General features: G+C 33.6%; 4 protein-coding genes across 13 annotated transcripts; 2 read left to right on the top strand and 2 right to left on the bottom strand.

Annotated features, from left to right (window-relative positions):
• Positions 1-161: 161 nt before the first annotated feature.
• Bif (protein phosphatase 1-binding protein bifocal) lies at positions 162-19,029 on the top strand. 2 transcript variants are annotated; one of them, XM_074250756.1, is made up of 4 exons: positions 162-2,471; positions 6,584-6,751; positions 8,468-8,702; positions 18,890-19,029. In XM_074250756.1, the coding sequence occupies exons 1-4, from the start codon at positions 411-413 to the stop codon at positions 18,892-18,894; spliced, it is 2,469 nt and encodes an 822-aa protein (XP_074106857.1). In that variant the 5' UTR covers positions 162-410; the 3' UTR covers positions 18,895-19,029. The 2 variants fall into 2 exon arrangements, with proteins under 2 accessions (XP_074106857.1, XP_074106856.1); XM_074250755.1 differs by lacking the exon at positions 18,890-19,029 and adding an exon at positions 9,051-9,430 and having other exon boundaries at positions 178-2,471.
• On the bottom strand, positions 10,365-15,031 carry Gaba-b-r1 (gamma-aminobutyric acid type B receptor subunit 1). Of its 3 annotated transcripts, none has more exons than XM_074250759.1 (9): positions 14,850-15,031; positions 14,675-14,773; positions 14,487-14,621; positions 13,755-14,424; positions 13,554-13,681; positions 12,516-13,396; positions 11,901-12,198; positions 11,738-11,834; positions 10,370-10,561 (listed from the first exon to the last, which is right to left on the bottom strand). In XM_074250759.1, the coding sequence occupies exons 1-9, from the start codon at positions 14,976-14,978 to the stop codon at positions 10,542-10,544; spliced, it is 2,457 nt and encodes an 818-aa protein (XP_074106860.1). In that variant the 5' UTR covers positions 14,979-15,031; the 3' UTR covers positions 10,370-10,541. The 3 variants fall into 3 exon arrangements, with proteins under 3 accessions (XP_074106858.1, XP_074106860.1, XP_074106859.1); XM_074250758.1 differs by having other exon boundaries at positions 10,371-10,561; positions 11,666-11,834; positions 14,850-15,030; XM_074250757.1 differs by having other exon boundaries at positions 10,365-11,834.
• LOC141532210 (mediator of RNA polymerase II transcription subunit 22) lies at positions 15,545-16,182 on the top strand. The gene is made up of 2 exons (XM_074250450.1): positions 15,545-15,708; positions 15,805-16,182. Exons 1-2 carry the CDS (start codon positions 15,606-15,608, stop codon positions 16,125-16,127), a joined length of 426 nt encoding a protein of 141 aa, XP_074106551.1. The 5' UTR covers positions 15,545-15,605; the 3' UTR covers positions 16,128-16,182.
• A 41-nt stretch (positions 19,030-19,070) lies between the features above and the next one.
• Positions 19,071-22,366, bottom strand: Mtm (phosphatidylinositol-3-phosphate phosphatase). 7 transcript variants are annotated; one of them, XM_074250762.1, is made up of 6 exons: positions 22,203-22,366; positions 21,949-22,071; positions 21,349-21,459; positions 20,277-21,284; positions 19,865-20,196; positions 19,071-19,813 (listed from the first exon to the last, which is right to left on the bottom strand). In XM_074250762.1, exons 2-6 carry the CDS (start codon positions 22,060-22,062, stop codon positions 19,450-19,452), a joined length of 1,929 nt encoding a protein of 642 aa, XP_074106863.1. In that variant the 5' UTR covers positions 22,063-22,071; positions 22,203-22,366; the 3' UTR covers positions 19,071-19,449. The 7 variants fall into 7 exon arrangements, with proteins under 7 accessions (XP_074106863.1, XP_074106864.1, XP_074106861.1 ...); XM_074250763.1 differs by having other exon boundaries at positions 19,071-19,801; positions 21,949-22,145; XM_074250760.1 differs by having other exon boundaries at positions 21,949-22,145.
• Positions 22,367-22,800: the final 434 nt, after the last annotated feature.

The raw sequence follows: 22,800 nt of genomic DNA on the forward strand, positions 1-22,800 counted from the left end.
TTAAAATTTAGTAAAATAATTGAGTAATTAATTTAAAAAAAAAAAAAAAAAAAAAAAAAAAAAAATAGTAGTCTTAGAATTTAAAATTAACCACTGTTTAAAAATGGCGTCAACTCTCCTACCAACTGGAGCGCTGTACCCCACCACTCGTCAGTGCTCCTCACTCCGAAACCTTGTGCCTTGTGGTAACATAACGCCTAGCAATGAGCTCTGGCAGGTGTGTCGCTTTCGATTTCGCGGAACCCTGTCGGCGTCGGTGGGCTGCGTGATTTCCATCTAAATGTGACCACGTATATAACAATCTTGATCTTCCCAAACAATGAGAAGCTAAATGTAAACATAAAATAATAAAAGTGATAATCTTGAGTACAGTGATAATCTTTACCGAAAAGCTAACTCGCCTCTAAAAAATGGCCACGGAGACAGATAACATCCCGCAGTGGAAGCTTGAGCTGATCCAAAGGCGTAAAAACAAGCCAGTGTCGTCGTCGTCGTCTCTAGGTTCCTCGTCATCGTCAACCTGCTTAAAGACACCCCAGAGCTCAAAGGTAAGAACCAATGGGATAAATTCCAGTGGAAGTGGAAGTGCAAGTGAAATTCCCCAGGTTCTAAAAACTGCCACCGGTGGCGTCCCCAGTCACCACAAATTCGAGCTGGAACTGCCGGGAGTTGGGCAAAAGTCAGTTTGTTGCAAAATGCGGCTAGAACCGGACGCGTATTTACACCCGGACAGCAGCGACTGCGAGGAACTCGCCTACGGTCCGGGAATTGTCAACAGACTCCGCAGCAAGTATTTAAATCTCACCAAGGAAAATTTAACTGGCTCTAATTTTCGCAGGGCCGCTAGCTTGGAGGATCTCTTGGGGGATGACACCAGGAAGTTTGTCAAAAAATCTCCTGCCCCCGGACCTGGACCCGGAATTTTACCAGGAGGCGTTGCGCTCAGGACCGAGCGATTTAGGAACCCCTCCAGGGGAAATGACTCGATGAAACGTGCCAGGAGTGTCGAAACTCTAATGAGATACGATCTCCAAGACCCGGACATTATTCTCGTGGACAACTCTGTTAAAATAGAATCCAAATTGACACCTGGTGTGCTCAAGCCCAAGAGATTGAGGCCCGTTTTGGCAGAAACTGAACGGCCTCCGCCTGACCTGGTCAAGACCACCATGAGGATTTTTGAGTCTACTGTCAAGAAAGTTAAACCCAGAGGAGAAGTTGCTGTTAAAGTTGCTACATTTAAGGGGATTAATGACAGCTTGAAGGGAAAAAAGATTGTCAAGGTGGGGAAAGTCCACGGAAATTCGGAAAAAGTCCCCGGGAAAGTCGTTCAAGATGGGGTTGTCGTTGAAAAAATTGTTAAAGTTTCTCAGGCTGTCAGCAAGTTTCAGCAAATTTCCGGAGAAATTTCCGGGGACAAAAAATTCGAAAAGAAAGTTAAAGGAAAAGTGGGGAATTTTGAGGAAGTTAAACATAATTCCGGGAAAGTGGGAAGCTTTGAAGGAGAATCATTTGATGGAAGAAAAGTGGGGGATATTTTGGGGAAAGTCAGAATTTTTGAAGAAGAAAAATTTGATGGTGGGAAAGGGAAAGGGAAAGGGGAAAGGGTCGGAAATTTTGAAAAAGTCGCGAATTTTATACCAGAAACAATTGACAATGAAAAATTAGGGGAAAGTGTTGAGGAAAAACTTGATGGAGAAAAATTAAGCGGAAATGTGGAAAATTTTGGAAATGTGACTGAGAAAGTGGAAAATTTTGAAGAAGAAAATTTAAATGGAAAAGTTTTAGCAAAAAGTGATGAGTGGAAAATTTTAGAGGAAAGTGGAGAAGATAAATCGGGAAAGTTGGAAATTTTAGCAAATGTTGAAAAATTAAAAATATTTGAAAAGTTGGAAATAGTGGAAAATTTTGAGGAAAAACTTGAAGAAAAAATAAAAAATTTTGACATTGTGGATACTTTGGAAAAATTAAAAGAAAATGTCGAAACTTTTGAGGATTTAGGAGTAAAGAAAATTTCTAAAAAATCTCGAGAAGAAATTTCAAAAGCCGGTGAAAGTGTAAAGTTTGATTTTAATGATAACAATGAGGTGAAAAATTATCTGCCGGGGGTGAATGGGGGAAGTGAAGAAAAGGAGATCAAAACAAATGGAAATGGGGTGGAGAAAAATTCTTCCAAGGGGAAGGAACCTAAACAAATTGGGATCATCAGGCCATTGGTGAGCTCCAAAAGTTTGAGTTCGAGGGAGTTAGAGAAAAATCTGATCAACAGGGTGAAGAGTATCGAGAGCGAGCCGACCAAGGTGGTGGTCAGTTTGAAGAACACCGAGGAGGTCAAAAATGGCGGGCTTTGGGACAAGCCCTGGAACCAACAGAACAACACAATGGTTTTTAATTTTAGCAATAGGAAGGATGTGCCAGATTATATTGAGAATGATGGGCTAATTATTAGGAGGAAGAGGGAGAAGACTAAGGTGAGTTTTTTTAATTTTTATTTTTTAGTCAAACAAATTTTGGGGTTTTTTTTTTTTTTTTTTTTTTTTTTTTTTATTATTATTATTATTATTATTAAAATTAAGGAACTGATAAAAAAAAAAATAAAAAATTGAATTATAGAAACTGACCTAAATTATTTATCTCTGAATACTTGAAATAAAACCGCAGAATGTAAAACCGTAAACAATATTATATCAGTAATATTAATAGGATTAAATAGCGCAATTGTACTGACACATGCTACTTGAATTAACACAAACAATTGGCCTCTTCCTCATAATATATAATAAAACATAACGCGTTTAATTTAAAAAAGGAAAAAAAGAAACATAATAATGTATTATTATTATTTTGTTATTAAATGCTCAGGGGGGTTATCCCCGGAGTCCGATTCTCCGAGGGCCCAGCCTGAGCTCCATCCGTTACTGCTGGACCACTCCGCACAACAAAACGGTTAGTGATCACAGCAGGCCAAAGTCATTTCCCTTAAGAAACGGAGAGAACCAAGTATAACAGCCTTCTGCATCCTAACTGCCAAGAACTCAGCTTTTGATGAGCAAGCTGGAACTTTGGCAAGTGAGGATACAAAAGACTGTTTCATCCCTCCTAGGACGCCAACAATCAGGACGACAAACTTGACACGGTAACCTGGGTAAAGTTTGCCAATTTCAAACAGGAGATCCTGATATATTTGTCTTTTGTGCTCTTCTTTGGCTGAGATGTTGTATTCAGCCGGGGCCGAGAACTCAATGACATAAATGTCACGAGTGGCCTTGTCGAAGAGCACAATATCAGGTTTGTTGTGATCTATCCGCCGGGTTGTTGCAAATGGCATGTTTCAATAAATTTTGCAACTGTCATTCTCAACAACCTGGGGAATATCTCCTGGCAAATAAGGCAGCACTGGTGTCACGTCAATACCGTACCAATGACGAAGATAGTAGTACAGTACTCTCAGGGTAGCATTGTGACGCTGGATATATGCACCTCTCGCCAGCACAGGACATGCCGACAAAAGGTGCATAAGCGTCTCCGGATGTTGTCTACACCTCCTACAGGAAGTGTCCGGAAGCTGCATAATAATAATAATATTATTATTATTAATATTCGAGGTCAAATTCCGGACATGCGTCCTATCCTGGAAGTTCTTATCAATAGTGCTTTTTTTTTTTTTTTTTTTTTTTTTCTCTTCACTTGATTCACACTTCCGGCGAAAAATATTATTCAACTTTAGCTCGCTCTATAATACGCTTTGCTGGAAATGTAAAAGTATAATAATTTCGAAATATATATTATATATTTTGATGCTCTTTAAACTCGTCATGGTCATTTATCACTAAAATAACTTTCGGACAATCCAGCTCGGAAATTATGTTAAAATATTTTTAGGGGCTACAAACTTTCGATTCTCCTTTCAAGGGATTAAAACTCTATAACAAAATTTTTATCTTAAACATTTTAATGTGTAACTTGAATAGGAACTGAGATCGAGATCGAGATCGATAGACGGAGCTGTAAAAGGGAATAAAAAATGTTGGGATGTCGGTTGAACGGCATTCCAGCGATTACGTGGAATCTGGGGTCATGTGTGCGTTTCGTATGTGAGTTTTTAGTGGTGAATGTAGACCATAGTGGGACTGAGCTATCCTAGAGTATTTATACATAAAGAAGGAGGAAAGAGACAAATGAGTAAAACATGTTGAGACGACGTTAAATCAAGTCTCGAGACTCGAGATCCGTTATCACCTTTTACAACCGCGTTCATTGCCCATCAGCTCGTACTCACCGAGTCCTTTCTCAATCCAACTAAACGTCTAACCCGTTTTTTTTTTTCCCTCCCGTGCCGTTGCCTCGGCCTGGAATACTCGAATATTGTTTAATATACTTTTCAGGAGCTAATTTACTCAATTTACACAATTTTTTTTTTTATTTTAAGTTGCAACATGTCAGAAAATCAGTATGGAGATATACCGGTCATTTTTTTTTTTTCTTAAATAAGAGACTGTTAACTACGACTTTTGTAGCAAACTTTTTTTACTGGGACTGATAATTATCGAGATATTAATTAGTTAAGATTTAAACTTTGAATCAACATTTTTATAAAGAAATACTCTTTATTTTTTTTTAAATGTTTTCAGCGCCTCCAAAAAAGAGCCTTTAAGCTGAAATATTTTTATTTTTTTTTACAACTAATAGGAGCAGAGATAAAAATAAATAAAATTGTCCCGAGCGAAAAGTAGGCCAGATCGATGACAACGAAAATTCCAATGCCGAGTTATTATTAATTATGAATTATGATGATTATTTATCGTCGTTGAATGAAAGTACTATGCATGAACCGTGTAAAAAGCGTATTATTACCGGCACATCCTTTCTCTTGTGAATGGAACGAAAAATTCCGAGCCCTTGAGTCGTTGCATTGCCCATGTAATTTTTTATATTTTTTATTTTTCTTGATTATATTCTTTTCTGTATTTCTTTGCCTTCAGTCAACCGACTATTTTTGTCGAGTATCCTGTCTCTTTATTTAATATAGTAATAATTTTTTTTTTTTTTTTTTTTTTTTTTTTTTTTTTTTTATTTGGGTTTTTTACGGGGGATCCGGTATGCGACCGGTTCGTCGGCTATTTCTCAATCCCTGACGAGTACCAACTCGGTTCGAGGATATTATTTTTCTACATATGTATCTTCAAGTAATTGTGCACTGTCTTTAATACTATTATTTTTTTATTTTAAAACCTTATAACATTTTTTTATAATCAAAATTTTTATACAGGATTAATTTTTCCTTCAAAAAGACACTTTTAGTTACAACTATTGTATAAAAATTTTTTTTTTTCTAACTCCAATAACTGCCGAGATATTAATTATTAAAAACAACGATATTTGATAAACACGGGTGCAATATTATTAAAAAAAAATCCAAACATAAATGTCATATGTCATATGTTATACGTAGATTTAAAGCATTTATTTGATAAGATAATGGTATCTAATCTCGCATCTGATTACTATTTATTTCATTAAATATTTAACTACTGACTAAAAACGTACCTTGTAACTTTGAATTGGAGGCGCTGAAAACTTGCCTCAAAAATCTAGAAATCAAAAAAATAAATAAGGAATTTCAAAGCTAAGACTCTAAGAATTCTAAAAATGTTGGCAAAGACATAAAAATAATTAGCTGTCAAATTAAAAAATTGAAAATTTTCGGGAAATCAATAAACGAGTGTTTAAAAATCACTTTCTATTTACTAAAACTGAATCATCAGGGAGGTCTATCGATTAGTCCAAGTCAGGCTTTAATTCAAAGTTCATCGCTTTAAGCGATGGTTAGCTATCGAGCTGTGAATTAAAAAGGCATAAAGAGAAGAGAAGAGAAGAGAAGAAAAAAAAAAAAAAAAACGTGTTTTTGCCCCCTCTGTAAACTCTCTAACAACTTTTACCATCAAGTTAAATATTTCTATTTATACAAATATAAATAAATGAAAATTGCAGACAAAGTGTGTCGTTAAGTTATAATAACGAGTACGAATAGAATAATATAAATGAACTTTCGAATGACTATTTACAATACAAAGCAAAAGATAGCAACAATTGGCAATATAAAAAATATTTTCTCACACTAAAGTCAACACACGGTTCGTCATTTCTTAAATGTAAATAAAACAACAAAACTCATATCAGAGTTTATAAATAAATATATCACGTTTGTATGCTATTTATATTGTTAATGGATTACATAGTGCACTTGACTCTCACAACCGGCCTTGGCAATAAGAAACCTTCCTTCCTAGCTTGATTTTCTGATCAGAATTTTCAAAAATTCACAATTATGTTTCAAGTCAAAATTAAGGACCCGGATAAATTTTATCTCAAGGAAAAGACTTCCAGCTAAAACTTTTGTCCCGAGGTTTTTTCTTTATCTCCAGCAATTACCCCCGTAATTAATTGTTAAATGAAAGAACCCTATCAAAAAAGTAGAACCTCGGATTTTAATAGTTCTTAATTTGCTCTTAATTAACTTTATACTTAACTACTTAGCGATAATTTTCAATGGTTAAGGTTTTACAATGATTTTTTTCCACAGGGGGACGGAATAATTGTCCTAGATGCGACCCTGGACGCCTCGACGACCGACGACGGGGACTGGGAGCTGTCTGGAGGGCCGCCCTCGCCATGCGATGTCGCTTTTTTTAATGATAATGTACTAATTAACGGGAGGAGTAATTTGTCCAGGTCACCCAGAAATCACAAGGTAATTATTATTAAATTCATTATTTTTTAATTCTCCAAACTCTGACGTCATGATTAACAAAGATCCAAAACTTCTCACATAAATCTCACTAAGAATTGATTTATGATCCGTGAAAAAATAAAATCTACAAAGTCTGGGTTTCTAGGCTTTAGCGAATAAAATTTACAAGTAAAAGTACTAGCACGGTCTGATGATTCCGCAAGTTCCCAGACTTATAGATTCCGCTTTTATTAACTCAACTCAATCTACAGGCCTATCATGCAATCTCATCGGTTTTTAAAAATAAATATAGAAAAATATTTTCTCCGTTTCCGCTTTTTTTTTTTTTCTCAGCTTCTAATTAAAATTTTTTAAATAATGAATCCAAGTACCTCAAAAAAATTATTGAAAATAAAAAATCCAGTTTTTGCAACTTTTATCTTTGATTTTTAAATCTATTTTATTATTATTATTATTATTATTATTATTATTATTATTATTATTATTATTATTATTATTATGAAGACTTGTGAGAGTTTGACTTAATCAGCTGAAACAATATTAAAAAAAAAAAAAAAAAACCGATCGTGAGGAAAATAAAATCGTGATTTCTTTATTTAAATTTGAAATAAAAAAAAGAGTGGTTGCATAATTGGTTATTTAAATCAGTAATAACTGCTCGTATTTTATCAGTATGTCATCCAGAGTATAAATAACATGTAATATTAAACAATAGAAATTACTTGTAATTAAATTACATGATTTTTATTTTTTATTAATTCGTTTTTGACATTATCCCATGTATGATTATTACTTATTGTCATTTCTTAAACTTTAAATATTTTTTTTCAAGACTTTCAACACTCTGATGACGTTATGATTAAAAAAAAAAAAAAACATTTCAATTAGATCCTTAAAAAAAAAAAATTATAAAGATAATCGTAAATCGCCGGAGAAAATAGTTGACGCTCGAGTGCGCTTAACGACACAGTAAAAAAAAAAAGCATAACAGCGCAATTTATTATTAAATTATATTACTGCATTATCTTGTTGGAAACAGCATGAATTGTACTCAAGCAATTTATAAGTTCCTATCAATCTTATCATTATTTTATTAACATTTATATTTTTATCATTACTGTGATCTTCAACATTGACATCTTTAGAACGGTAAATACGTAATTACGGATCGTACTTGAAATAAATGGATGTAGTTACCGCTTTTTGGAATTGACGGTCAATTTATTTAAACAATTTGAAACTTGATAAGTGAACAAAGTGTGTCAGAAATTATTGTCATATAATAATTTTAAAAGCTTAGTGAAAAAAGTTAAAAAAATGTATAATAAATCTTAAGTTAAGTTAAGATTCTAAGGATTCTTAAAATGTCGGCGAAGACATAAAAATAATTAGTTGTCTATTTATAATACTCGATCAAAGTCAAGATATGAAAATTCCAACGCGAAAAATATTTAAAATTATTCAAAAGTATTTTAAAAATAAAATCTTAGCGATTCAAAGTATATAGATGTGACGCGGTATCGAGAGTATTAAACCCAACGAGTGTGACCGGTTACTGTTATGCGAAGTTACCCACCGTTCAATTTCCTCTCTCTTTTTTCCAGTGGTTATTTTTAAAATTTATCTCACGGTTCTAGATTCTAAGTTATAGATTCTATCAAGTCCCATTGTATTTTTTTTTCAATCAATCAATAATTAATTAATTAATTTATTTAGCACCGGATACAGTTCAACGACGGAGCAACGAAGACATTTGAGTACCCAAGTGAAGCGTCGATGCTAGAAGACGAGGGGACATGTGTAGACGGCGGAACATCTTCAAGTTCTGCGACCGACAGACCAGATTCGGGGAATCTAGGAAACTCTGGAGGATTGGTTACTACTCTTGATTCTCAGGCCCAGTTACAGCAGTGTAATATTGGAAGTGCTGCTGCTGCTAATCCTATATTGGGTGAGTTTTTTTCTCCTAGAATCTTTATTTCTATCAGCCTTAAATGCGTCATAAACGTTCTAGAATTTTTTCCGACCCTCCTAGACACTCTTAAAAGTTCTAGAATTTTTCTTAGACTCCCAGATGGTCCTAGATTTTTTTTTTTTTTTTTTTTTTTTCTTTTAATATTTTTAAACACTTGTTGATGATTCTAGAATAATTTTTAAAGGTCCTAGAATTTATTGAGGCTCCCTATATGATCCTAATAAAATGATTCTACGAGGTCATAGAATTTTTTCTAAGATCTTATAATTATTTACGACTCTTAAATGGTTTTAGAAAAAATTAATAAATAATTAAATTTTAAAGGTGGCGGTGGCCTGGCCTCCTTCACACCAACAAAAATGGACTTTACCGCGGAAACATTTGAACTCGGAGTGACCCGAACGGTGGCGCCACCTACCGAAGTCCAACTACCACCAGAGGAGCCACCTCCGGAAATGGAGGAGCCAAGCTCGGAATCAGCCGCCTGGGGCGCTGAGGCAACCGCCGACCTCCTCTATTAGCCGCGAAATTAAAATTTTTCCCCTCTCATCCCAGTCAAAAAGCTCACTTATTATTTATTCCGCAGGATAACGGGATCTTTTCCTAATTTCCTCTTATTTATTCGTTAAATCATTCCATAAGCATTTAATTATAAATCCCCTAGATTAAGCTCATCGATCATTAACTGCCGAGAGTCGAGACTTGCGTTTGTAAATTATTTATCACCATAAACTTTTTGGAAGTATTTTACACGATAAATTATTCCGTTCGAGTGATCGATAATTGTATAATCGATATTCATATTTTATTGATAAGGTATCGTAAATTTATATAATTATTCTGCCAAAGTAGATTAAGATTTTATCTACTTATAAAATAATTAATGGTATTTATTGAATGAATTTTTTTTTTTTTTTTTACCGAAAGCATTCGGTATTCCTGTCACTTACGGTCGAAAGCTCTGGCATTTTTCGAATCTCCAAAATCGAAACTGTCGATAGGAACTCGAGCTTGCAACCTTGCAAGTGTTTAATATTAAAAAATTATCAATAAACTTTTAGCTTTATTTTTTCAAAATTTCAGTTTGCAAGCTTGTTTACTAATTATTTCGGTGTACTTTCTCCTGCGCTATCGACTGTCTGCCGAGCTTTCGACCTACGACGCCATCTGAGCTTGTATAATACAAGCTTCAAAAATTGAAATAAAATTTTTTACATTTATACAAACAAAATTCATGAGGTTTAGCTCTAAAATAATTATTATAATTATTATTCGCGTTACTTTAATTATTATTAGTAAAAATGTGATATATATTAATTTTCCAAGGTACTTTTTTTTTTTTTTAATTTATTAATCATTGAAGTATTGAGTGTATTTAGAATGAAGAAAATTTCATTCCGAAATTATTAAAACTGTAAGTATTTTGTTTCAATGTTTTATTTGTATATTAATTTAGAAATTGATTTATTATGTTATTGTTTAAGTATACGATAGATTTTTAATTTTTAAGATTATTGTCTATACTTAAGTGTGTAATCAGTGTGTCGATAATTATTATTAAAAATAAAAATAAATAAAAATTGCATATTAAATTTTTTAATAAGTTTTTTTTTTTTTTTTTTTTTTTTTTATAATTTATATATATATATATGAATACTTTCTTCAACATTTATCTTAAACTTAATAATTAATTCTAACAAGGCTAATTGACGAAAAATTGCAGTTAAATCGTTATTTCAACGAGATTGTCGATAACTTAAAAATAATTTATTATTTATAATAATAATAATATTGTAACAGGCTTCCAGCGGTGTTCTATCCGAGGTGATCAGTCTCTAAAATCAGAAAATGAATAAAAAAAAATTTTTTTTTTTAATTACTCTCGATATTTTTTCCATTCATAAATTAATTTATTTATTACAACTTTTAATTACCTCAATAAAAATCCCAAATTTATGAATGGTAAAAATATTTTCTAAAGCTGCTTAAATCTCGTTAGGTCTCGAATTTTTTAGATGATTTTTTTTTTTTTTTTTTTTTTTTTTTTTTTTTTAATTATATAATTTGGGAATTTTATATGAGGTTTACAGATTTATTATAATTTTTTTGGTATTTTGTTATCTGCGATCGACAATCTAACGAGATTTAACTGCAATTGGAGCTAGAAATAAACATGCGCTAATTAAATTAAATAAATGGATCTAGAATTTTTATGCTGGACGTCGTGAGAAAATTTTAACTTTTTTTCAAATCAAAATTTTAAAATCAAACAACATTTTTATTAAAGAGGACACTTTAAGCTACAACTTTTGTCTAATAAATTTTTTTTTTTTTTGAAAAAAATTAAGTACTAAGATATTAATTATTAAATAAAATTTTTCAAGACGTCCCATTAATAATAATTAATATTAGCGTAAGAACTAAAAGGGCGTGCCATGCATTATCCATCTACCGGAAGACGCTAAAAAAAGTATTAGATTAATGATCATTATGTATATAATTAAAAATTCGCTGATTGTTATCATTTGGACCCAAACAATTACTGAAAAATTATAAATATTGTATTTATTATGTTAGTGTCTTAAAAAAAAATATCAAAATCAATTGGATCTTTAGGTCGCGGTATTTTCGTATTTTAGTATTTTAATATTTTAAACGGACAAAAATACGGTTTATAGGCTTTTTTAATTTTTCTTCTCAGTAATAATTAAATAATTGACCAAAAACAGTTAAGTATATTTTATGTTCGAATAAAATTGCAATATTCGCGTCGTTCCTGGTCAATTATACAAATAATAACTCGATTGAAAAATTGACACACATTATTTTTAATAATAAAACAGGGAGTGCAGATAATAAAAATTAAAGATACGACTCAGATAACTCAAAATCAGATGCAGATGCACGTGAGGATCTCGTGTAAACAGAAATGCCCCCACCGATCGCGCTGTCAGAGGTCCCCTCGCTGGTAACAAAGTCCGCGACAATCAGCGAGTCTTTTGGTACATTACCGGCCCCAGCAGCGCCACCTGGAGCAAAGGCGACTCCTCCTTTGGTGACGTCCCTCTCGGCCAGTCGTTGCTTCAAGACTTTTATCTTTTCTTCTTTCTAAAGAACCAGAAAAAAAAAAAATTCAATGTCTGCCATTTTGTATCGACGGCCATTTTGTCGTACCTGGGCAATCAGTCTCTGGAGCTCGTCGTTCTCGTTAACGAGCTTTTGGTACCGTTCCTCGTCTTCTTTGGACATCCCCATATCCGGATTGTACTTTGACTCGGCTTTATCTCTCGGGTGTCGAATCACTTCGATTACTTTCGGGACAAAGATCAGCGCCATGCTCAGAAAACAGCAGAAAATTATCGCCAGAGCCACAAACGTAAAACTCGCGTCCTGTTGGCTCGCGATTACTATTGTTACTGGCGCTGTTATCAGGCAGAGAATCACTACATTGTAGATTGACATCCCAACGTATCTAGGGAATTAAAAATAGTAGAATTGATTATTTTTATATCTTCGCCAGTATTTTAAGAATTCTCAAATCCTCAACTTTAAGAAACATTAGTCATTTTTTAAATTCCGACATTTTTTGACAAAGTTTTCAGCGCCCCCAAGTAAAAAAAAAAAAAAAAAAAAAAACCGTATTTTCGTGATTTTACCATATTTTTGGTATTTAAAAATTTATAATTTTTTTTCTAATTAAAATTTCTCAACCGCACCAAGTTTTTTTTTTTCCAAGAACTAACTCTAAACTCGATTTTTTGTTTCAATAATTTTCCTCTGGGACGTTACCTGGAGTCGTTAATCTGCTTGACTTTAATGCTCCTGGTCTCATAAGCCAAAAACAATCCAAAAACTAGGACAATGCCCTTGTACCCATAAACAAGTCCCAGCCAAATGCTGTTATTTTGACTCTCGCAGTGCTCCAGCTCTGGACTGATCTTGGCATCATCATCATCTCCATGAGGAGAAGCCTCCAGAGGGAAGACCTCAATAGTCCTCTGAAGGGGATCAAGCCCCTGCCAGGCGCCAAGAATTATAAAATCAATAGCAAGAAGCGCGCTGACCATTGTGTACAATTTCCAGGGCTGGACGTTTTTCTGGACACTGGAGATCTTTTGCTTGGCGATGAAAAGTTTTGCCTGATCGGCCTTGGTCTTGGTGGTCAATCGATGGACCCTCCAGACCTTGGAGAACATCGCTCCGAATCCTAAAGTAAATCCTATAGACAACATCCAGGCCCGGGCTTGGCACACGTGTTCGTATTCTCCAGGGGACACAAATCTCCCGTCCAGCCCCAAGAGGAACACAGAGATGAAGCAGATAATTACCCCAACGAGCATTATCGTGTTACAGACTGGGTGCGAGGACAAGACAACTCTTCGATGCCTGAACCAGACGTTGAAGAAAATCAATAAGATCGCAATGATAATCCCCAAGGCAGAGCATGCGCTCATACACGCGAACAGGGGCGTAGATACAGTTCGTAGAACTTTTCGGACTATAGTTCGATCTTGCGGAACCTTGCTCCCGATCCACCGTTCTCGGTTCTTCCAGGTTAGGTTGTCGCTCTGAGTGTCGTAGTAGCCAAGCTTGACGTAATTACCATCGATAACTTGCTCAATTTGCGTCAAAGCTATTCGGTCCCCCTGCGAGCTGAAAGCCACGTACCCCTAAAGAAAAGAAAATGTAAGGTTAATGGGCGGAGTTAGAATACATCCCGCCCATTATTTATACAGCTTTAGAACAATCCACGCCCATTATGCAACGGGGTGGGATTGGAACTAGGTTGAGCCAGAGTTAATAAATATAGAAAAAAGTGGAAGGTACCGAAACTCCGAGGAACTGAGTGGAGTTTATCGCGCTGTAGATCTCATCGGCGATTTCTTTGTCGGTATAGGTGAAATTTTTTAGGCTTTTTCCAGATTTTGAGAGTTTGTCCATTGTTTTGTTGAACGCTAGAACGGAAAAAAATATAACTGTTTTGTATAACTGAAATTAAATTGTTGGATATAATTAATAAAAACTGACCTAAAGCAACCGACCAAACAGCATCATAAGCCAGGGGAGCTTCCTGATAGCCCTCAGGATATCTATTATTATCAACATCGTAGCCATCCTCCTTGAGCTGTTTATTAAGCCTCTGCCTAAAATCTTCTGAGGTCATCCCACTGATAGTAGTGTCATTGTTCTGGTTCCACATAAGTGCCTCGGTGGTCATATGACCCTCAGCGGTTTGTCGCATTTGTTCCTTAGTACAAGTGATTCCCTCTTTGTCCAAGTTAACCTCGAACCAATTGTCCTCGTACCAACCGATAAAAAACCATACATAGCTTTTGCCGTACAAATTTTGGTGGTAAACTTCGCAGAGGACCCTCCTGGCCGCGACGACATAAAACAGCCCGACGATGATCCTGGCATCTTGCCGACGGAGGTTTCTCACCGCGTCAGCGGGGTCTGATAGGAAACTTTGACGGGTGACGATTTCTATGCCCGCTTCCTTGCAACGTGCCTCCAGATCTTCAACGGTAGAGATAAAAACTTCTTCGGCTTGCTGCAAAATCGCGACTCGCGACCATCCGAATTTTTGGAACAGCTTTATCCGCGTCGGGTTGTGGACTGTAGCGCTGGGATGCGTTCGAAATAATGTTGGGAACCTGTTACGGTCTGACAACGCTGGTGAAGAAGCTCCGTAGCACAGCTGGAAAGGAAAAATTTTATATTTTAATTCGCGGATGGCCAAAAGTGACTCGAAACACTTACGACGACCAAATTCCACATTTTGGAGGCTTCTGCAACTGTAGTACAGACAGTAGAGCATCCTGCAAGCAACATCAGCTTCTGTGGCGCATTATACAGCAAATTGTACATCACCGAGGCTCCCAACCCAGGTTCGCACTAAAATAAAAAAAATTACTAATATAAAAAAAAGAAAAAAATTTTTTTTTTACCTCGCTGTCATTGGAATGCAATTTAAGCTCAAATCCTGGCAGTAAATTTTTCTCCCTATTGACATCAGTCAGCGCTAAATTAGCCGCGGGCATACAGGCCTAAAAAACAAAAAAAAAACAAAAAAAATTTTTTTTACTAGCTAATTAGAATAAATCAATACAAGTCAATACTTACTTGACCTCCTTGCCAACCTCCTTCGCCTCCGATAGGAAAAATTCCACCAATATGCAAAATATTATCATCACTCGGCGGCAATTTTCCAGAAATCACGGCAATCAACGCCAAAATCACAAACAGCTCCATTTTCTTTTTTTTTTTTTTTTTTTTTTTTTTATTATTTTTATTATTATTATTATTAAAAAAACGATCAAATTGGTTTTGAAAAAGTTTTTTTGTATTTTGTATTTTTTTTTTTTTTTTTTTTTTTTTTTTTTTTTTTTTTTTTAATACTTTTTTACACTGTTTCACTTGTCAGTCGCGCACGTCATATTGATTCTACTGAGACTGGAAACTGGAACTAGGATAAACCCAGCTAGACTCGGAAAATCGATGCTCCCCACCCCTCAGAAGGTTGAGCCGCTTTTCAGGAGAAAAACTCTCTTTTATTAATTTATTTATTTTTACTATTGAATTATAAAAAAAATTTTTTCTAAAATAATAGATCGAATTTTTTATCAAGTTTTTTTTTAGGAGGGAAAAAATGTTATCAATAATTTTTTGAATTTGAAAATTTTCCCGAGCTAAAATGGCACCTGCCGCCTATTGGCAGAAATTGGAACTAAATTATAAAACTCAGTGGGTATTAAGGGAGATTATACTATCTACTGAGTAAATTTCGCAGCTAACATTTTTATTGTCGTTGTTGTTGTTGTAAACACTAGAGATTGACAGGATTTTGTTTTTTTTTTTTTTTTATTTTTAAATATTAAAATGAGTAATGTACGTAATTTACCACAAAGTAAAGAAGCTTTACTGAAATCTTACACAATAAGACTCAAGGACGATGTTAAATCTATGCTGGAAAATTTTGAAGGTAATTATTTTGTTGATAAAAATTTTTAGGTTAGAAAATAATTACCAAAGTTATTAATAGTTTTCGAGATATTAATTAATTAATTAATTAATTTAGGAATCCTAAAGCTAGCAAAAGGCGATACGGAGGCTCAGCAGCTGACGAGGATGACGCAGTGCGAGCAGGACACATACGAGATGCACGTGAGAGCGGCTAATATCGTCAGAGCCGGGGAATCCCTGATGAAGCTGGTCTCTGACATCAAGCAGTACCTGATTTTAAACGATTTTCCGTCGGTGAACGAGGCGATCGCGACCAATAGCAAGCTCTTCAGACAAAAGCAGGCCGAGTGCGACCAAAAATTGGCATCCTTGAGAGACGACATGGCTGCTGATTTGTATGACCTTGAAGAAGAGTATTATACCTCCATTTATAAATGATAATAATTATTTTAGGGCAATTTTTTAATTAATAAATTTTATTTGTGTACTTTAATATTTTGGATTTTTTTATTTACAGACAACTCACTGTTATAATTTCGTTTTTTTTTTTTCTTTTCTTTTTCGGGAATTTTTTTCAACTGTTTGCGACACATACGGAATCTTCACATGTCTGATTGTCCAGACACTTGTTACACTAGAAATAATTAAAATTTAACAATTAATAAACTTGAATTCGAGATAATTCTGATATTTTTACTCACTGAATTTCCAAAATCAGCCAAAAGTTGACAATTATTGTAGAGGCAAGCTGTTAACCATACGCTCAGCAGGTTCCCAATAATAAGTAGACATAATAATTTATAAATCATTTTTTATAAAATTATATTCTGAAATTGAACAGAGAAAATTTTTTATAAAAATCGTAAAAATTTTTAAAACTTTATCTGCCAATTAAAAATAGACAACTAATTATTTTTATGTCTTCGCTAGAATTTTTAGAATCTTTAAAGTCTTTACTTTAAGATACACTAGTCATTTTTTTAATTCTGACATTTTTTTCTCAAAGTTTTCAGCGCCCCCAATTTAAAAAACTTTTTTTTTTTTTTTTTTTTTTTTTTTTTTTTTTTTTTTTTAAATATAAAATCACCATGTTTCATGGCTTTAAAATGCCATAAATTTGTTTTCTAATTAAAAATTTTGACACAGGATTAATTTTACCTTGAAGAAGACACTTTTAGTTACAACTTTTGTATAAAAATTTTTTTTTGAAAGATCAACAGTTAAAATTAACTTACTGCTTTTTATAACTATAGCGGATGACGAGTATCTTGTTAATTAAAAGTCTTCAATATTTATCCTTTTCGTTTAATCAGACATTTGCAAAAAATCGACGCATTAATTCGTTCAATCATTTAAAATTAATTTTTTATTCTTTAGAGTTGTTAAATAAACTCTGTAAATATTAAAAAATTTCACAATATTATTTATTCAATTGAAAAAATATTTCCCAATAAAAATTGTCACATAATAATTTAAAAATTTTTCTTCCTTAAGATTAATAGAGTTTATTTTTTATCAGGAATATAATTATTAATTTTTATTAAATTTTATTAAAGAAGTTTATTGAATTGATAAATGGTTACATCTCAACTGGTGGAGGTTGGCTTTTTTCGGCAATAAACATATTCCGAGGGTTCCTGGTATGCGGGGGTGAAGATGATTTATACTAGTACAAATCCGTACAGCAATCATCTTTTTTATTTCTACATTGAAATTAATATCGCGATATTTTAATAATTTCAAATAGAAAATTTATTATTGAAATAAATAAATATTTTATGTAATTAATACTATCACCCTCTTCAATGGAAGCGTTTTCGCCTTCACTTTGACCGTGTATGAACGATACGAAAAGTAGGGCAAACAGGAACAACAAAATTGCTAGCTTGGACATTTTTTTTTACCCAATTTTACGATTTGAAATCAGTAATTACAAATTTTAAAATTCCATAAGTATTTTTTAAATTAAAAAAAAAAAAATTAAGGAACCGGATCAAGTTTATTTTAAAGAGAACATTTTAAGCTACGATTTTTATCTAAATTATTTTTTACTAAAACGAATCGTTTATTTAATAAAAATGATTAAATCCCGAAAAAAAAAAAATTTTTGAAAATTTTTAAAAACTTTGACTTGAAATTAAAAATAGTTAAAAAATAATTATTTTTATGTCTTCGCTGGTATTTTTATAATCCTCAGAGTCTCTACTTTAAAATCCACAATAAGTTTTTGCAGAAAAAAAATTTTTTCCTTAAGTTATCAGTGCCCCCGAATCAAAAAATCTATTTTTTTTTTTTTTTTTTTTTTTTTTTAAGGAATTAATCGTGTTTTTCGTACTTAAAAAATCAATATCTATTTTTCTAATCAAAATTAAGACTATTTTTATCTTAAAGAGGACACTTTAATCGACGAATTTTGTTAGAAATAGATTCGATTTAATAGAAAAAAAATTACTTATAAATTACATAAAATGTTAAAGACGGATTTATTACTAAATATGAAAGCTTTTTAAAAAAAAATTCAAGAATATATATACTTAATGTTATCATATTTTAGCGAATAGATACCATATTCCATTTAAATCATTTATTATCATTTAAAATAAATGATGTTCAGTAAAAAATATTTTCCCAGACTATCAATTTAAAAATTTCACGACCAAATTGTCATTTTTTTACCCACTGAACCGTTTAAATCTAAATAAAACAAACACTTGATCGAATAATTATGTAATTAATTTCTTGCAAAATCGTGATAAAAATCAGAGTGTTTGCTTTTAAACCTACCGTATGATTTTTTGAGAAAAATTGAAAAATTGTCTCTGCTTTGAAACTCACTGTGAGTTAAAAAAACAAGTTCCAAATTATAATATTTATTTATTCAAATTTAATTATATTAATTAAACATAAAAATTTTTTAATTTCTAAATTATTTTTATATTTTAGCTAATTTAAAATATAAATTAAAAAATGGCTAAATTATTGTTGTTGATTGTCGGAGTTTTAATGTGCGTATCAATTGCTATTGCTGGTGAAGACGATGTCAAAGTAGGTTGTAATGTTGATCCCAAACCACAAGTAAGTAAAATAAATTAAAAAAAAAAAAAAAAAAAAAAAAAAATCAATATAGATATTTTCAAGAATATATTTTCATTTTTTTTTTGTTAATTTATTATTACTAATTATTTATTCTGGAATTTCAGTGTAATACTGATAGCGACTGTCGTTGTGACCTAAAAGTTTATTGATCCTGATAAAAATCCAGGTTTCAAGGGTGAATGTGGTGCTAACAAAGATGCACAAGTCTAATAAAATAAACAGTTAGAAAAATATATGTAAAGAATCATAAAATTTAAATAAATGATTAAATTAAAATTAATAGTGTCTTTTTTAACCCAAAATTTTTATTCTAAAAAGTAGTTATGAATTTTTCAAGTACGTAAAATACACGTCCTTAAAGGTTTAATTTATTTTTATTTTTTATCATAAAATTAAGATAATTACACTTAAAATAATAAAAATTCTTTATCAGCTTTGATGATCTACTTAATTTAATCTTCTTTTAAACTCAACCCTCTCTCTCTCTCTCTCTCTCTCTCTCTCTCTCTCTCTCTCTCTACCCCCCCCTCCCATTATGCCTCTAACCCCGCCTTAAGAACAGTAAGATCCGCCCTGTTCCACAAACCACTCCCCTTCTTTTAAAACAAATCACAAACATTCCGTAATTTCAGCCTCAAATTTTATTTCTGGTCTCTTATAAATTTTAACTATGAATTTGAATCCTCTGGTTCCTGGTAGCCCTGACGTTAAGTTCCTTCCTGCACTCCTCGGCCTGCTTCTCCAGCTGTTCCTTCAATACAAGCAACTCTCTCGTTCTCTGATAAATAGGATCTTGTTGCCGCATACTTGGGTTCCAGCGACAGTAGAGCCCCTTCCAGAGCTTGACGTACCTCATACTGGCGGTAGGCAGCAGCACCGTCTGATACCCGGCCCAATAGAGGGGGTTCATGTATAGCGCGAGCTGAGAATTTATCATCGACCAGAGCGACACCGTTCTCTGCTTGATTCCTTCAGCGACTCTCTCCCTCTCGCTGCTGAATAGGAAAGTTCCGAATCTGTAAAAAGTACTAGGATATTTAGTACTACTAGCATCAACTTTTAGTCACAAGATTTCTTACCTGCAGCTGTAAAGGTGGTCCAGGATGGTCACCAAGAAGTGTTCGTTAAACTGGAAGGCGTTCGGGAACTGTTGGGTAATCTGCCAGACGCAGTCGATGAATTGGAGGAACACTGGGCTTCTGTCTGCATCGCTGTGATGCTCGTCCCCGTGACCGATTCTCTGGGAGAATTTGTGGCCAAAGGACAGCCATTCTTTCTCGATCAGCACTTGGAATCCTTTTATGGTCCTATAGTAGGGGTCCAAGAGTAACATAGCTAAGGCTGTCAGTTGAACTGTCCTGTCCCAACCGTCGGAACAATGAACTAACACTGACGTCTTGTGACTTTCGACCTGTTGATAAAATAGTAATGTATTTATTAAAAATTGTCCGGACTAGTTAATTAATTTAAAATAATTGGAACTATCTTTACCTTCTCAACAATCCTAACAGCTCCAAATAAAATGCACTTGAGATGCTTGAGCCACATTGTAGCCTCGATCCCAGAGAGCCATTTAGCCTCATCAATAGTCGGGAAGCATAATTCTGTGAGCTTTCGCATGCTCTCCCTCATAACATGAATATTGTGAATATCCAAAAAAACGAGTTCCGCGTTCTGATAGGCGTCTTCGGACTCGTACCCGCCCCCTTTAGCGCGATTGGCGATGGCATTTGGCATAGGCCGAGCGTCCATGATGAACAGTTTGTGACTTTGCGCATTAGCGTCCATTATAAGCTGAACATATCTTTCGTCTTCGGGGCTCCTTTTAGCGGCAACGCCCACAAGAGGCTGCGCGCACCTAGTGATCGTCGCTTGGGACTCCGGATGAATCCAAGACAAAACTGGAAGGCGACCCCTGCTCCTAAAAGCCGCACTAGCCGCCAAATCCTCGTCAGTAGCCGCCGTAGGAACCGCCCAGATCGCAGGGTAAGAGTCGCAGATCGCGTAACTGTCGTTGATCCTCGTGATCTTCCACATATCGTTGTTGACACCCATTCTCTTGAGCTCCGCGATTGGCTCGTAGACCGCCCATCCGTTCTCTGGAAAAGTCTCCGAGTACTCGAACGCGAACAGGGGAAGCTTGTGACTCAGCGGAAACGAATACTGGTGGAGTTTCTCGAATACGTCTCGCCTTGAATGGTTCTCCTGCTTGTGTGCGAACCGCAAGTTTCGCATGTCTTTGCAAAACACTTCGATTCCGTAGGAGTTCTCGCCCCTAGACGAGGCTCCGCCCACTTTTTCTATTCGCGAAATCACGCCCAGTGGAACTTCGACTGTGTACAGAGTTTCACGGTCGCTCGAACGGAAGTACAGCTTGTAGTTTGTTACAGTTAAAACTCCGCGAGAGGGCCCCGAATACGGGCAGAGATAGGTCACTTCCCTTGCGACTCCTTGACGGCGCTCCCCGTTCAACAATGGTGGCCCGCTATCGCCCAAATTCTGGAAAATTAATTTTCAAAGCTTTAAGTTCAAGTTCTGGATTTTTAAGGGCTTTCGTTATTACCGGGCTTACTCTGTCGTCTTTTTTAGTCTCCAACGCGGAGATTATATTGTTATCTGTGGAGGTCGAGCTGGTGGAGAAGCTTTTTGATTGAGATGCTTTTTCCCAACTCTCCTTTGTTAGCAATTAGAGAAATTAATAAGGTTAAATTTACAATTTCCTCTAAAGGTTAGATGACGCCTTTATTGGGGGGGGGGCGCACGTTCTATTCTAAGATTTCAATGACAAATTATAATTTAAAGATTTAGCGCGAGTTTTAAATGTTGGTTTTTTAAGGAGCACCTTTAAAGGGAGTTGGCTAGAATTTTTTTAGTTTTGTTAGTAAGATAAATAGTGAAATTGAAAAGTAGTGCTAAAATTTGGATTGTATTAGCAAACATCTGGTAGCTCAAGTATAAAATTTTTAAAGCAGTTTTGGATAAATTAAAAGTTAAAAATTTTTACAAAATTTTTTTATTAATATTAATAGAAAATAAATATTTATAACCTAAAAATCTACCAGACATTTGCTACTAAAAAAAAAAAAAAAAAAAAAAAAAAATTACCTCCCTAAAATGAAAAAGTAAAAAATGACTTATTGACAATAAACAAAAAAAAATTTACCGATTCATGGCCTATTTTGGAATTGAGCGAGCTGCTTTTGCTGGAGTTTAGTGAATCCGAGCTCGCATTCTTTGAATTATCTGCTAGCAATTCTGCGCTTCCTCTCTTCTCCATTTTTAAGCTCTAATTTTATTCAATTTTAAACAATAAAATATATTATTTAAAAAATCAGTGATTGAAATTGATCATTTTGACAGCTAAAAAATAACAAAATAATTAACCTATAATTTTTAACAACGACTATTCGTACTTACCACGCCCTATTTTCTGTTTTTATTATTTACTCGCAAAGATTTTGAGAAAAAATTTTTTAGTTTTATTTATAAATGACAAATTTAATTATTTTTTAAATTAATGCTTGTAATTATTTAAGAGTATTTAGGTAATGATTAATCACAGCTTGTTGTCAACAATTGTCAGTTTCTTTCTCTCTTTCATTTACTGTCTCTTTTTTTGTAAGCTCGATAATTTGCCACTGCGGCGCTTGTGGCGGTAAAAATTTAAATTTAAATTTTAATCCAAAAAATAATTTTTTCAGAAATTTTTTGTATTTTTAATTTTTAATTGTTGATAACTTTTTTTATAATTAAAATTAATGAACCGGACTAAATTTATTTTAAATAAGAAACTTAAAGCTAAAACTTTTGTCAGAAAAAATTTTTGTTGAAATCCAATAATTTATTTAATAAAACGTATCAAAGCTCAAAATTTGATTTAAAAAATCTATAAAGTTTTAAATAATATAAAATTAATAAATTATTTTTAAGGAAAATGAAGTTTAAATAAAATATAGCCAAATTAGATAATTTTAATTTGTTTATTCAATATTCAACATTCCAGCAGTGGTATAGC

This window comes from Cotesia typhae, unplaced genomic scaffold (assembly GCF_013202065.1).
Source record: "Cotesia typhae breed Kobodo isofemale line unplaced genomic scaffold, CoteBio_Ctyphae contig_59, whole genome shotgun sequence".
Lineage (NCBI taxonomy): Eukaryota > Metazoa > Arthropoda > Insecta > Hymenoptera > Braconidae > Cotesia > Cotesia typhae.